At 45.8% G+C, this 14,908-nt stretch overlaps 1 protein-coding gene across 1 annotated transcript; it reads left to right on the top strand.

Annotated features, from left to right (window-relative positions):
• The first annotated feature begins 3,276 nt into the window (after positions 1-3,276).
• oxsr1a (oxidative stress responsive kinase 1a) lies at positions 3,277-14,908 on the top strand. The gene is made up of 17 exons (XM_056420857.1): positions 3,277-3,467; positions 4,109-4,221; positions 5,629-5,737; positions 6,612-6,753; positions 7,661-7,716; positions 7,908-8,017; positions 8,138-8,239; positions 8,464-8,597; positions 9,024-9,072; positions 9,167-9,232; positions 9,362-9,484; positions 9,910-9,945; positions 10,242-10,379; positions 11,382-11,487; positions 11,574-11,642; positions 12,009-12,073; positions 12,160-14,908. Exons 1-17 carry the CDS (start codon positions 3,398-3,400, stop codon positions 12,232-12,234), a joined length of 1,563 nt encoding a protein of 520 aa, XP_056276832.1. The 5' UTR covers positions 3,277-3,397; the 3' UTR covers positions 12,235-14,908.

Here is a 14,908-nt window from a genome sequence, read left to right as displayed (position 1 = left end):
ACAATGTGGGAATCCACTGTACAGCTATGATATTTAGAAGTTTGGCCATTTTTAATTCCCCCGCACACAGCTGGTCCTCATTTGAACTCAAGGTAAACATGATCGAGAGATAGCGTGTTGGCATGCTGCCAGATGACAGTGAGTTGGAGCATATGTGTTGCAATGAATGGGTCAGATGAAAGATTTGTTGTTGTTGTTTTTCATTATTTTTCTCCTCGCTTTACTTGTCATGTGCAGCTTAGCCTTGGCAGGGTAATGGCGCTGCAATCACTGGTGCGTTGGGGCTCTCGTGGCGCAGCCTTTGCACTCTTTTCAATAATTTATTTTTTTAGACTTAATATAATATATTAACATAGTACAGTTGCTTTTTATACTACGATATATATTTTAATATATACACTTATCACAATATTATATATATTATATACCATATGTATAATAATATAAAAATTTTTCTTTTTTTATTTTAATAATATTTTTTTTTTTTTTTTTCATATACTATTATCTGTCCTCCTGAAGTTTTAGAGATTTGAGGAGATGCCACTGTTAGTCTAAACTTTAAGCACTCAGCAACACTTGCCACACTTGCTGCACTTCTTGCAGCAGTTGCCAGCAGCAGCAGTGCCTGCCGCTACTTGCAGTATGCACTACTGTTAAAAAGTGCACTACTAGTTAAAAACTACACTTTAAGTCAAAACAAGCCAGTGAGGTCAAAAGTGCAGGCCATTTATGCCGCGTGGCGAGTCTTGCGTCGGTTGACAAGCCCGGACAAGCTTCACTGGAGTGCGCCGACTCGAAGTGATCAGGATGTGCGGAGGAGCTATGAGCTGCGGTTTAGCTAGTGGCTCTCAGCACTTCCCATTCAGGCCTGGCTTACCTTCAGCGCACTGTCAGCAGGAGGATGAGTGGACTTTAATGCAGCATCAGGGGGGAGAGCTTCCGGGCCGGGGGCCAACCATTTCCAACCCTCCCACCACCCCAAAAAAGAAAAGAAAAACACGAGATTTAGGAGAACACGCATGCAGCTTTGTCTTTAGAACAACTCTATTTTTGTTGTTGACTAAAACATGCATTGTTTGTATATCTTGCATTCCCATGTGATGCACGTGCACACCTCCCTCTGGGAACGTCTCTGCTCCACGTGAGCCATTCCTGCTTTTTGCTCAAGGGCATCTTAATAAATAAATAAAATAAATATACACTTTTATTAATCCCCAAGGGGAAATGTATTCTCTGCATTTAACCCATCCTTAGTTATTAAGGAGCAGGATGCAACTGGGGGTTCAGTGCCTTGCTCAAGGACACTTCGACTTGCAACTAATGGGGAGAGCGGGGATCGAACCCACAACCATGCGGTTGCAGGACGGCCCTCTTACCCCACTGAGCTACAGCCGCTTGAAGTGCCTGATGAGGCAGGAGGGAGTTGCATATCTATACTTGCTCTTGTCAGATCATTGAGGATTTCTCTTTTAGCCAAATATTTGTGCCAAATGATTCAACCCAAAACTGAAGCATCGGCCATCCCATGAACCGGTCGCGTGTCCAAACAAGCTGAAAAGTCCTTCGACAGCAGCGAGCAACAACAGGCCCGACAGATTCCTCATAAAACAGCTGATGGCATCCACAGTTCTGCATACTTCATGCTGGGCCACTGGGTCAGTGAATGATGCAATGCATGGGTTACCTCCGGATACAAGGCAAGAGAGAAAGTTACATCATGAACAATACATAAAAATATATAAACGGCTCTTTGATCTGATGCGTGTGTATCTGCTGCAAATATTATTTTTATTTTTAAATACAGTGAGTTATGAATACTGCTTCGGTTGAGTACACATGGCCATCTGGTTTTCATGAGATGTCTTGGCAAGTTCCAACAGGGAGAATTTGAGTGCTTTGTAAATAAAGATGAAACAGCGCAGCCCGCCTGCCGCTCACTTCAGACAATGTTCAGAAGTGACAAAGTACATTTAGTCAAGCACTGTTATAAAGTTGAAGAAATTATGTATTTGTGTTTTTTCTAGAACATTTCCATTTAATGACACTTTGTTTTTCCGCTCCATACATTTTAGAGCAACATGTTTACGTTTTACTCCACTACATTTACTGTGTATAGCTATAGTTGTCATGTAGGCCTTTACTTTTTGAGATGTTACATGCAAAAACTACAATGACTTTGTAAAAACAAGGAATTGTTATATAGATTACCAAGCATAAAGTCACCTACGAGTAACACCACCTCAAAGAGCTACCACATGTAAGTACGTTTATGTTAACAGGGCTGGTTAGTAACTGATCACATGGGATTCATTAATACAATAAAATAAAAAAAGTAGCCTATAGCCAGACCAGATTATATTTGATTCGGCCCATTATAAATGATGCAATATACCGAAAGGCGTTGTTGCCAGTCTTGTTAACAGTGATTTAACAAATATTTGTTTTTGTTTTATATGTCAAATGGAGTTGATGTTCCTCGGATGGAAATGGAAGACGAACATTTCGACGCGCTCTTCTTGAGCAAAGTGGCTTTCGAGTAAAAAACAACAGCTTTAATAAACTTACATCAAAGACACAACATCCCACGTCGTAGAATCCACACAGTAGGCTACTTGTCGTTCGTGCTTATTTGAACAATATGCTCAACATAGAATGTATTTGTCTTAAACATGTTTTTAGGTGTTTTAAAGAAAAAAATAAGATTTTTGTGGATATTAAATTCTTTGGTCAGAGTCCCATTTCTTTGGAAAGGCTCAAATTGTTAAATTAACTGATTATTAATCATAACATGGCTGAGTAACTTGTGTCCAGTCACCGACTCCATCATCTGAACTGTGTGTTACTGATCCAAAAATACACCACTGGGCCATTCTGCTTCATGGATAAACTACTTTTACTTTTGTTCTTTTTGGGGATCAATTTAATGCAGGACTTTTACTTGTAATGGGAGTAGTTTATATAATGTGGTATTGCTACTTTTATTCAAGTTATTCTCCTCCCACTTTGGCCTATTCCTGTGGCATTTCCCAGAGGACTTTCAAATTCCACTGCACACTAAAGCAACACATGAATAAGCAGTGCAGACAAAAGGCCCTCTCTCCGTCGGGGTTTGCTGTCTGAAGACCAACATATTTATCTCTCTGAACTTTAACAACTCATTCACTGTTTCCGAGACATTCGGGAGACGTTGCCACACTCAAGATGGCGACGTCTTCCGCCTCCCCGGATTCCTACGTAACGCGTCGTCGTCCGCGCGTCAGTCGTGCGTGAGGCTGTGTTGACAGCAGCGGGAGGAGTTGTCAGCGGAGCCGCATGGAGTAATCACACGGATACGACTACAGACAGCGTCTCTGTTGGTACTCAGAAGCATTGTTTACGCCCTTCAAACAGCGACGCCATGGCCGACGACCAGTCCTCTCAGTCCTGGACCATCGACCGGGATGACTACGAACTCAACGAGGTGATCGGTGAGTAGCTCGGCTTGCTCCGGTTAGCCCCCTCCGTCAACGTCTCTGCGGCGGTGTCGGCTGCCAACTGCCACTAGCTAACTAGCTACAGACATGCGAAGCTAGTTGGCTAGTGGCAGTTGGCACTAGCTAACTAGCTTCGCACGTCTGTCGCTAACAGACGGCCACAGCGCTGAGCGAAGTTACGTCGGAAAGGAGGTTAACAGCTCCGCGAACTTCGGCCCCGCGCAGTCCCCCTCCAGCGATAGGCCGCGTTGAGACACCGGGTTCGCAGTGGGTAGCAGAGCCGAACATAGACGCGGCTCCTCGGCAGGTCGGCACGGAACTAAACGGCGAGCTAGCGCGAGTTAGCTCGCAGTGCGCGAAGCTCCGTCAGTTGCTGGAGAGGGTGGTGCTCTTTTACTAGAGGTATGACTCGGATTATCGTGTCACTCTGGACTCTCGGCGAACCGATGTGACTAATGACTTCAAACAAAAAGATGAACGACTGCCGCTGTGTCGCGTAATGCAGTTCATGACCCCAGTCCTCAGTCTTAGAAGCTAGTTTCAACTCAAATGGTGGGATTGTTCCGACTGCTGTCAAAAGGCCCTGTAGCTCCCACAGGGAGGTGACGCCTTTCCGGTGCTGGTCTTGTTCACAGGGAGCGGAGCCACTGCAGTTGTCCAGGCAGCGTACTGCAAGCCGAGGAAGGAGAAGGTGGCCATCAAACGCATCAACCTGGAGAAATGTCAAACAAGCATGGACGAGCTCCTGGTAAGAACCCTGAGGGGCCACGAGCTGCAGTCCAGATGTTCTTGGCATCAGGGTGCTGGGGAGTGGTGTGGGACTGGGGGCTCACATCTGGGGAGGCCAGGGCGATAGCTGCATACCACAGCACCCATTGAGTACTGAAGCACAGAGAGAAATCCACGAGGACACACACACACACAAAGACAACTTACATGTACATTAATCGTACGTTCCTGTGTGATAATGTGTTTCCTGATGGGTAGTGAACATTATATTTAATTTGAAGGTTAAGTGAGATAAGAGTAACGTCAGTCAGTCCTACACACACTTCATCACTTTGTTATGTAGGTCACTGGCACCGAGTTATCAGCCGGAATCTGCCAATCTCCTTCCAAACCAGCAGTAAACAATGGGTTTAACTATTGGATAAATACTTGTGTAATGTAATTTACACAATGTGTATTTTTTTAGCTTGAGAGAGGTTGGGGATAGGCTATAAAGGCCTGTGCAACAGAAAGTTACAACTTTACTTGATGTTTCTTCAGAGTAAAGGAGAAGGATTTTTCCCTATTGTTGTCCAGTTACTAGGTAGACCATGAGATAAGAACCCTCTGGATCTCTCTAGGTCACCTCAGCAGATGAATTGATCAATCAATCACTTTAGCTTTGCAGTCATTTTTCGAAGCATGTTTCTATGTCTGGAAAAGGAAAACATTTTTGATTTTCTTTTCGCAAGCTGGTAAAAATAGTCATCATCAGTCCATTTTAAAATAGTATAAATCAATTTATCTTCGGTAAACTTTGTAATTTCCCCAACATTTTAATTGAGAAAATGCATCAACCAAATAACCAGAGGGGATTTTCTTTTTGTTTAATCCAATAAATCAAATACCGGACAAATCAAAGTAATTATTGACATTGATGCTAATCATGTAAACCTTTCCATAAAGCAGTCCTGCTCCTTGTTTCCAACAGGTCCATCATAACCATACACATTAAAGAGATGACTGCAACATCTAATTCGGTTATATCTCTCATTGTATATATATATTACCTATAGGTCAATACCACTGTACAGCTACAAGTATTACTTTTTTAAAATGTCCTTTTCGTGCTCATGTTTAGTTTCAGTCTTGCACCAAATGGACTAATTTACATGTAAAGTTCAAAGCCAGAGAGATGAGTCATTGATCAGCCATCTCGTCCTCTTCTCAGTAATTATTGCTGTTCAAGGACCGTTCAATATTGACACCGCAATGTTAATATTTCACTCTATTGCTCTGCCTCACTGGGCGTCCCCCTTACCGGTCCACATATGATGCATCAAGGTCCTGAGTTCACCCGTGTCGGCCTTGTCCTGGTGGCTTTGTGATTTTGCACCATTTCTTCCCCCCCCGTGTGACCTCGTCTCTCATGTTTCCTTCTCCGTAGAAAGAGATCCAGGCGATGAGCCAGTGCCACCACCGGAACATTGTGTCTTACTATACCTCCTTTGTGGTGAAGGATGAGCTGTGGCTGGTGATGAAGCTGCTCAGTGGCGGTACGTGCTGTTATGTTTTAAAGTGACGCCTCACGCCACTTGACTAACCCTTATAAATGAATAAATAAATAAATATACACTTTTATTAATCCCCAAGGGGAAATTAGTTCTCTGCATTTAACCCATCCTTAGTTATTAAGGAGCAGTGGGCTGCGGTGAAGCGCCCGGGAAGCAACTGGGGGTTCAGTGCCTTGCTCAAGGACACTTCAACTTGCAGCTAATGGGGAGAGCGGGGATCGAACCCACGACCCTGCGGTTGAAGGACGGCCCTCTTACCCCACTGAGCTACAGCCGCCTTGACTTTGGCTTTCTGTGTCGCACCGCCTTACTACTTTTGTGTTTTTTAATGTCAATAAGCCGGGGTCGAGTGTTTTCCTCGCGGTGACTCATCCAGTATATTCTGGCCCAGTCGTAGGTCGTGTTGTTCTCGCTGCTGTCGTTCTGCCCTTCTATGACTGTCGACTCAGCGTTTTCTGTTTGATGGTCTGTTTTTCTCACTCCCAACTTTACGTAACGGCAACATTATTTAAGTGCAGCCACGATGTCTGATAGTTAATATAACACGAATGTGAACATGTCTCCTCCACTGGGCGAATGCCACACTGGTAATTATTCTACTATAGGGAAAACCAGATTAACTCGGCAGCCTCACTGCAACACGCTCCACCATTTGACAGGAGGGAGGGACTCAGTTTACAAACCTGAGCACCTTATCCAGAGGTTTAGGAGTTCTGGTTTTCCTGTTGGCAGGATGTGTGTTTTGTAGAGTTGGGAATTGCTCCAAGTACCAGCGGCGTGTCTTGTGACTGCCATTTACCTCTCGCTCTCTTTTTCTCTTTCTCACTCACTCTCTCCGTCTCTGTATGTCTCTCAGGCTCAGTGTTGGACATCATCAAGCACATCATCTCTCGCGGCGAGCACAAGAGCGGAGTGTTGGACGAGGCCAGCATCGCCAGCATCCTGAAAGAGGTCTTGGAGGGGCTGGAGTACCTTCACAAAAACGGGCAGATTCATCGGTGAGCTCTAACGATGTGTCGCCGCGCTCCGGCCCGATGCCTCGTGGTGGTTTCCCCGTCCCATCGCACAGTGCACTCTGAGCCTTTCATCTCTGCACATGAGCGTGTGGTTTGAACGAGACCTCGCTTCTTTTGAATATTTAATAGTGAAAATGCATAATTGAGGTAGATTGTTTTACGTAGACGTTCCTCCCAGGAACACTGAACCACCGGTGAGAAGAAACGCCTCTTCGTAGCCTCCGTGCGTTGTTGTATGTCAAGTATAATTTGTTTAAAATCAAGAGTCTCTGAATCTTTGAAGACCAAAAAAAGTTGCTTTTAAAGGTGTTTTACACTTATGCTGCATTCACACCAAAAGCGGTGAGAATATCTTTCACATAATTCGCGCCTTAGAGGGGCGGGGCTTATCTCTGTTTCTTTACTCCTTGGAAACCGTTGTCATTTCCTTCATCCACCACGGAAGAAATAACCAGTAGTTCTGCTTTATACTTGTCGTGGACATCCCACAAATGTCTGAACATCTAACAACCTCGTGTTTGGGTTCATAACATTAATATTATATCTAAAAAAAATTCTCAATGCTTTTGGTGTGAACGCAGCGTTACACGAACATGACCCATCTCATTGGAAAAGTGGTGATTGGCGTGAGAGTGAGAGGACAATGTGTCGGTGGACCCGGAGAGCAGCAGCTGATTGAGCTCCGACGCCGAGCCTTAACTCACTTACTCGTAACTGGGAGGGGCTAATCCACTCCTATTCTTTGGGCAGAGAACAGGCAAACAGAAATCAGGTGAAGTCAAAATGAAGCGGATCAAAAGCTGAAGCTGTAACCCGATTGTGCGCTGGAGGGAAGAGTGTTTGTTCACTTGCAGGTCCGTGCACAGCCTAACCACTCCTGTGTTTCCAGGGATCTGAAAGCTGGAAATATTCTGCTCGGGGACGACGGCTCGGTGCAAATTGCTGGTAAAGTGTCTCTGCTTCCTGTTTCTTTGTGGTTTTACATTTTTCTGTTGCCAGTTTCTTTTTTTCTTTTTTTATCCGTGTGTTTTAAGAATTCTGCTACATTTATCCATCTTAATAAACAAGGTCCACATTGTTACCTTTTTTTCCCCCGGAGAGATTTTTTGAGACATATTCTCTCACACACTCCACAGACTTTGGTGTGAGTGCCTTTCTCGCGGCGGGAGGAGACATGACGAGGAACAAGGTTCGGAAGACGTTCGTGGGCACCCCGTGCTGGATGGCGCCGGAAGTCATGGAGCAGGTAGGGGGCTCGTTCTGTCCACCTCTCTCCCCTCTGTGGGCCGTCTGCGACGCCTCATGACTCGGGGACAGGAGGGCGGCGGGAGCGCTTGGTTCACTCGGCTCTGTTGTTCATCCACAGGTCCGCGGCTACGATTTCAAAGCTGACATCTGGAGCTTCGGGATAACAGCCATTGAGCTCGCCACCGGCGCCGCGCCATATCACAAATACCCTCCGATGAAGGTAACATTTTAAGCGCCTTGAAAAAAACCCAGGAAAGACTATTTTAAGGAGTCCTGTAGCCCGTTGCGTGTAGAGGCAGAAATGCGGACGCCTTTAATTCTCGAAGAAACTCTTGGAGTCCATTTGTTTCTGTCCAGCCGGACTGCGGTGGCTACAAAGTGTTCCTCGGTTCTGAATCTCCAGAGGGTTGAATCTGCTCACCGAAGCTGTTCTTGGTTCCTCAGGTGCTGATGCTGACTTTGCAGAACGACCCTCCCTGTCTGGAGACGGGCATCACAGACAAGGAGATGGTGAAGAAGTACGGCAAGTCCTTCAGGAAGATGCTCTCTCTGTGTTTACAGAAAGATCCAGAAAAAAGGTCAGTTGGTGCTTAACCCTCCTGTTACCTTTAGGGTCAACTTGACCCCATTCAATGTTTAACGTCGGTGTTCTTTGGGGTCAATTTGACCCCAGGCTGTTTTTCACTGTCAAACATATAAGAAATATCAACTTTTTTATATATTTAAAGGGCTATTTAGGTAGTCAACAAACAAACATAAAGTACCTCACACTTAAACTTGGGAAACAATATTAATTCTAATAATTTTCTGGAGGTTTTAATTGCTGGGGTCAAATTGACCCCGAGGGTAAAATATGTTAGTAAATGTTAAGGTAACAGGAAGGTTAAGCCCCCCCCTTATTTATTTTCTTGCCTATTAAAGTTGCGCTTGTTTTTCTTCCCATTAGACTCCCCAGTTGTTACACGTACATATTGAAGAGCCTTGTGTCTCTGTTTCCTATTCAGGCAGACTGCAGCAGAGTTGCTGAAGCATAAATTCTTCACAAAAGCCAAAGTGAGCCGTTCATCACGATTATAAAAATACACTGACATGATTTTTCCGTGTGTTTTATAGATCCTGTATTTTACCGTTTGCCTTTCTGTTGCAGAACCACGAATACTTGCAGGAGAGGCTTCTCCACAAAGGTCCAACAATAGTGGAGCGATCCAAAAAGGTTAGCGAGTCATTCCTCATGCACACGAGTTGAAGATGTCACGTCTATCTAAAGCTTTGTGTCGGTCGTGGTCGGCCGTGAGTCACGGTTTCCAAACTTGGATCTCGTCTCTCTCGATGCGTCGTGCAGGTACGCCGTGTGCCCGGCTCGAGCGGCCGTCTCCACAAGACGGAGGACGGCGGTTGGGAGTGGAGCGACGACGAGCTGGACGAGGAGAGCGAGGAGGGCAAAGCCGCCGTGGCTGCTCTGCGGGTGAGGCGCCGCACGCCCGTCTCTTCAAACGGCCCATTCGGTTCCCTCCACACGCAGCGAGCTCATGGCCAGCAGGCGGCGCTAGAGGAACGCGAGTGTGAACATTTCTTTGCTGAGCTGTCAGTGTAGTGCAAGTTTAGGTTACGCCAGACTCCAGTGATGTATCAGGATCTGTAGAACCGAGAATGACTAGACCAGACACCCGCTCAGACCGCCTGTTTTAAATGATTCTGTTTAATTCATGTCTTTGGTGTCGGATTTTACTGCCTGTTTTCTGAACTGTGATTTCAGTTAAGCCCTGCGTTCTAAGTCACCTTGGGTCAAATTCCTTTAATCCTACAATACTCCATCAGTCCATACATTGGGGGGATAAACGGAGAATTGCATGTGTTTAATCCTGACAATCTGTCATGTCCATCCTGCAGTCCCCCAGAGTGAAGGACGGGTCCGACAACATGGAGGTGAGTCCATTCGTAGTGGACATGACCTTACAATCTTGATTTGTTTGCTATACCTTACCTGTTATTTGTTGTCTTTCTGTCGTGTTGATTGTTGTTTGTTTGTCATGTCCAAATGTTGCACCTTCCGCCAAAAAAAATTCCTCGTTTGTGTAAACATTCCTGGCAATAAAACTGTTTCTGATTCTGATTCTGAGCGATCTGCATGACTTGTCCTGTGTGTGTCCATGTTTTTTTCCCATTCATGCCAAAACCCAAAACAAACCCGTCTCATTTAATGTTTCAATCGTGTCTCTTAGCTTTTCCCACCAGCCGATGGCGCCACGCAACACCTGAAGCCGCCCGGTGCTGCGAATGTGGTCCAGACGGTGGAAGATGCCGCTCCGCCACAGGCCGCCCCTCAGACAGCGAGCCCCTCACATGCACCCGCCGCTCAGGTAACAACACATTCCCTTTTGAGGGCAGGTGCTCGACACAACCTCTAAGCCCTGAATAACTCTCTCCACAACATTTAATAAACTGGTTCATTTGGAAATGGACCAGTTTAACTAATTGTATCTTGTGTTATTTGGTGTATTATTGGACTTGTAATGTAAATGCATTGTTTAGGTTTAAAGGCACAGTGCGCAGTCTTTGGTGGCGTATTGCAACCATTTGTATTCCCCTTCGCTCAATCCCTTTCCAGGCAGTCGAGTGCAAAACCGGCCTCGCTCAGAGGCTCCGAGCCCCAGAGCCCATCTTTACCATCAAGAGGTGCACATTTTTTCGGCGAGTAGATTAGATGCAACGTCGATGCACAGCCGTGAATAGATGCGAGTAACACAAATCTGTGGCGGAAATGTTCAACTCGAAATGTTCAACTGGAGCGTCACAGCGAGCAACACACTCTCAAAGCAGCGTCACGTCATCACCGACGTCCAGACGCAGTTCCCGGTGAAGTCCACCGAGCCGCCTACAGATCATATGAGCCCAGACACGAGGGCGTCTGATGGTCCCAACATGTACGAAGCAGAAATAATGTTTATATCTTCCACGGTGGATGTACCCTTGAGGTCTAACGAACATGTTTTAGATTGTGTTCCTCTTAAAACGTCTGGTAATACCTCCTGCATTGTTTACCTCTATGACAGCGGTCATCTCTGACTGCCGCTTGCTGCCCCCACCACCTGTAGATCAGCGGGAAACCTGGGCCATTAAAAACGGTTATCCCTTTAGTGGAGGCTCCATCGTGCTCCCGGTGGTCAAACACTCCAGAGTACACCTTTTTAAGTACAGGGAAGCGTAGATGTGCAACGGACACCACGGATTGGCAAGAAGAAACCAAACCCCCACAGTCGGGTCATTCCGGGCAACACGTAAATCGGCCCGTATTTCCAACCTCGTCGTGCAGTCCAAGCTGAAGAGCTGCTCGTAACCATTCCACGGCCGTGCTGTTGCAGGATGCGGCTGCAGCCAATGCCAGTGTCCCCATCAGCCTCGTCCTGAGACTGAGGAATCCCAAGAAGGAACTCAATGACATCCGCTTTGAGTTCATGTCCGGCCGAGGTACGCCGCAGCCGCTCGCCGTCTCTCTTCCAAGTTGTTCTAGGTTCGTGGTCTCAATCTGCTCTTCATTTCTGCCCCCGCCTCAGATTCTGCTGACGGTGTCTCTCAGGAGTTGGTCTCAGCTGGTCTGGTTGATGGGAGGGACTTAGTCATTGGTGAGTACGAGAGCTGTAGCACTGGGTGATAGACGATGGTACCACCAGTGTCAAGTCAGCCCCCTCTCTGGGTGTGGGTGTGTGTGTGTGTGGTTTACTTGCATCATATTCCATGTCAAAACCATAATGTGTGTTGTAATAGATTACTCAGCTGCAAGTTAACTATTGATTACATACAGCAATCGGTAAAACGAGTGTTTTTAAGAAGACGTGAAGTGTATATAATGTGTAGTAAGTGATGGTATGATGTGAATACAGCTGGTTTATGCTTTTATAGTGTGCGTGGCGTTCAACAAAACACACTGAGCGCCTGTCTGAACATCGGCTCTAACGAGCTCCTCCCACTTCCTCTGATCTTCTGTCTAGTCGCGGCCAATTTGCAAAAGATTGTCGACGATCCTCACGGTAACAAAAACGTGACTTTTAAATTGGTGAGTACGCTGACGGAAACACGCGTGTGCACATTTCGACACGCGGACGTCATACACGGTTCACCACCTGGTTCCCTCCCTTCCAGGCGTCCGGCGTGGAGGAGTCTGAAATTCCCGATGATATTAAACTCATCGGATTTGCGCAGCTCAGCATCAGTTAAGTCGAGCCGCCAACAGAGGACAGGAACTTACGGTATTGCACAGCTGCATTGTAGTCAATTCCAGAAACCACTACTGCCAAAGAGAAGAGGAGGAAGAAGAAGAAGAGGAGGAGGAGGAGGAGGACACGGGAAGCTGGCAGGAGTGAGACGCTACTGCGGGATGCATGAGGACCACATTGAGAAGAGGCTCAGTTCATTACAGGAATCACACTTGAAATGTTTACAGTGCGCTTATACAGTGAATGGGAGGAGAGATGCAATCAACTACGTCAACTCCTTATATCTTTCTTCCCCCCCCCCCCCCCCACCCCCACTTCATACATAAGCACAATCCAAACAATCTCCTGCCAGTACTGGAAGTGATTGCCTTTTTTGTTGTCTCTTATTTTATTTTTCTTAAATCAACTGTGCCACAAAACTCACCAGAGTGTCGTGCTTACTTTATATGGCACTTTACGCTCCACTTGAAATTGAAAAAGTGTAAATTCAGCCTTAGTTAGTTGAACTATAGATATTACAAGTGTGTTTGGTGAAACAATTGAGTCCACCTGTGGTTCATTGGGTGTGTTGTGTGTGTATGCAGAGTCGAGAAATCTGAGAGCATCGTTTAAGTTTTGTAATCCTGTAAATTGAGATGGATATTTACACAGAATATAAGAACATCCCCAGAGTCCCGTGTGGCGGTTTGGTCGAAACTTTCGGCTCTGACTGCACAGCTGAAAGCGTTCAAATGTTTAAAGTCCCCTGCAGCATCGTCTCTTGTCGGACGGCGTTCCCTCGAGGTATTCAAAGACAGGATTGTCTTTCACAGCCTAATAATCTCGTACTATGCAATAGGTGTTTTCTTTTCACCGCGTGTGTGGCCGCTGGCTGCTCGTAACGTTTCTCTCGAGTTGAGTGAATCCCATCTTTGTTGTGCTCGTTCCTCACGAGGAGCTCATGGAAGTCCACCGAGCAGATTTAGGAACCCGCGGTGGGATTTTTTTACTTTTTACTTTTTATCCGAAGCAAATTGAACATTTAGCGACGGGCGGACACGAGTCACGCCGCCGACAGCCCGTTACCCATTATGTCCGTTCCCGGTCAGGACGAATCCTGAATGCTGGCAATGAGTGTCGAGCCCGGAGCGACCGGTGTTTACCGGCTGACGGGTCAAGGAGTGCATGTACACAAACTGAGAATGTTCAACCAAAGTGAAATCGAGTTTAAAGAGGCAGTTCACCCACATTGCAAAAGAAAGAAGAGAAAGCAACTCCAGTGGTATTTAGCGGTAGTTTGGTATTAGTGGGCTCCGATATAAAAGGAGGCGAATGGGATTTGTGTGGCATGGTCGGATTAATTTCCCTCTGGCGTCCCCGGCTGGTCGACCCAATGCATGCGAAGCTAACGCCGTTCCCACCGGCCTCCGCTGTGCTCCAGTGTTTAGTGCTAATTAACCAATATGACGTCACGTGCTTGACGAAGCCGGCCCGCCTCGTCGAGTGCGCTGCAGTGCAGCCGGAGACTCGCTGTTCGATTCCTTGAGCCCAACAAACAAAAGATCCATCTACCGGCGTCGCGTCGAGGGACGGCAGGGAGCTCGAGATAGATCGCTTAAAAAAAAAATTTACAAAAAAACTCAAAACGTAAAACCTCAGCAAATAAAATAAAAAAACCAAACTATCTGCACGTCCGGATGCCACGCCCAGCCCATGTTTCCTACATTGGCTGAAGTTACCATCAAAAAGTCTCCAGAGGCCAGTTTATTACCTTTTTTGTTGTTTTGTTACCATGTCATCTCTTTGCTTTATAAACACTCATCCAACAACTCCCCGTTGTCTCTCCCCGTGTAGCCGCTCGGTTGTCTTGTACCACGTGCAAAGGGAAGCCAAATGGCTCTCTCGGTCCGGTACTGATGTAAATGGTGCATATAAAGATGTTGTAAATGTACGTTTGATGGCACTCACACACACACACTAACATCCAGAGGTGTGTCCGAAACGTCGTCGATGCATCGTATGGACAAAGAGGGTTTCACGTGTAAATATGGAGGAAGGCAGGTTGAGACTCGGTACACAGTTTAAATTTGTTTTTGTAGTGTTTTCCAAAGTTGGCCTTTTATCAGAGCTCCACTAATCATGCACACATTTATTTGTTCAATTAGCACCTTATTGATATGTTAACATGAGTATTTCTTTCTGAATTACATGGGGCTTTGAAATCATACACTCTTTGATGTCATGTGCAGTTTTCTCACGGAATCGTGTCCAACGGATCAAGTCATTTTAATACGACGCAGGTCACACTTCTCTCTCTCCCACCCGTGTGCGTGTGCATGTTTGATTTCGGTGATGACATTGTTGAGTATCAAAGGCTTTGAGCTGAAAAGGTACTTGGATTTTCTAAATGACTTTCCCCCCTTTATTGTTTCCTCCTCATTCTGCCCCTGATAGTCACTGAATGATTAGTCTTCATGTAATCCTTTAATTGGCGAGTACATTTGTGTTTTTACAGATCATTACATATATTTTTGTTAAATATCATTGATTATGAAATGTGTACATCACCTGCATAATTTGAAGTGGAATTATTTGTGATAACGTACAGGAGAGATTCCTTGACTCGTATAGATTGTTGGAAGAAATGACATCACATGCGAATGATTTCAGTAGCTGAATAAAGTCACATGATGGAA

This window comes from Pseudoliparis swirei, chromosome 8 (assembly GCF_029220125.1).
Source record: "Pseudoliparis swirei isolate HS2019 ecotype Mariana Trench chromosome 8, NWPU_hadal_v1, whole genome shotgun sequence".
Classification (NCBI taxonomy): Eukaryota; Metazoa; Chordata; class Actinopteri; order Perciformes; family Liparidae; genus Pseudoliparis; species Pseudoliparis swirei.
The sequence above is the reverse complement of the archived record's forward strand: the minus strand, read 5'-3'. Positions and strand labels throughout refer to the sequence as shown.

What these genes read in the sequence shown, in the direction of transcription:
- oxsr1a (XM_056420857.1), top strand. Translation starts at nt 3,398, where the DNA reads ATGGCCGACGACCAGTCCTCTCAGTCCTGGACCATCGACCGGGATGAC. An exon ending in CAAGCATGGACGAGCTCCTG is followed by an intron (nt 4,222 to 5,628) that starts GTAAGAACCCTG and finishes CCTTCTCCGTAG; the next exon opens with AAAGAGATCCAGGCGATGAG. An exon ending in TGGGAGGGACTTAGTCATTG is followed by an intron (nt 11,643 to 12,008) that starts GTGAGTACGAGA and finishes TCTTCTGTCTAG; the next exon opens with TCGCGGCCAATTTGCAAAAG.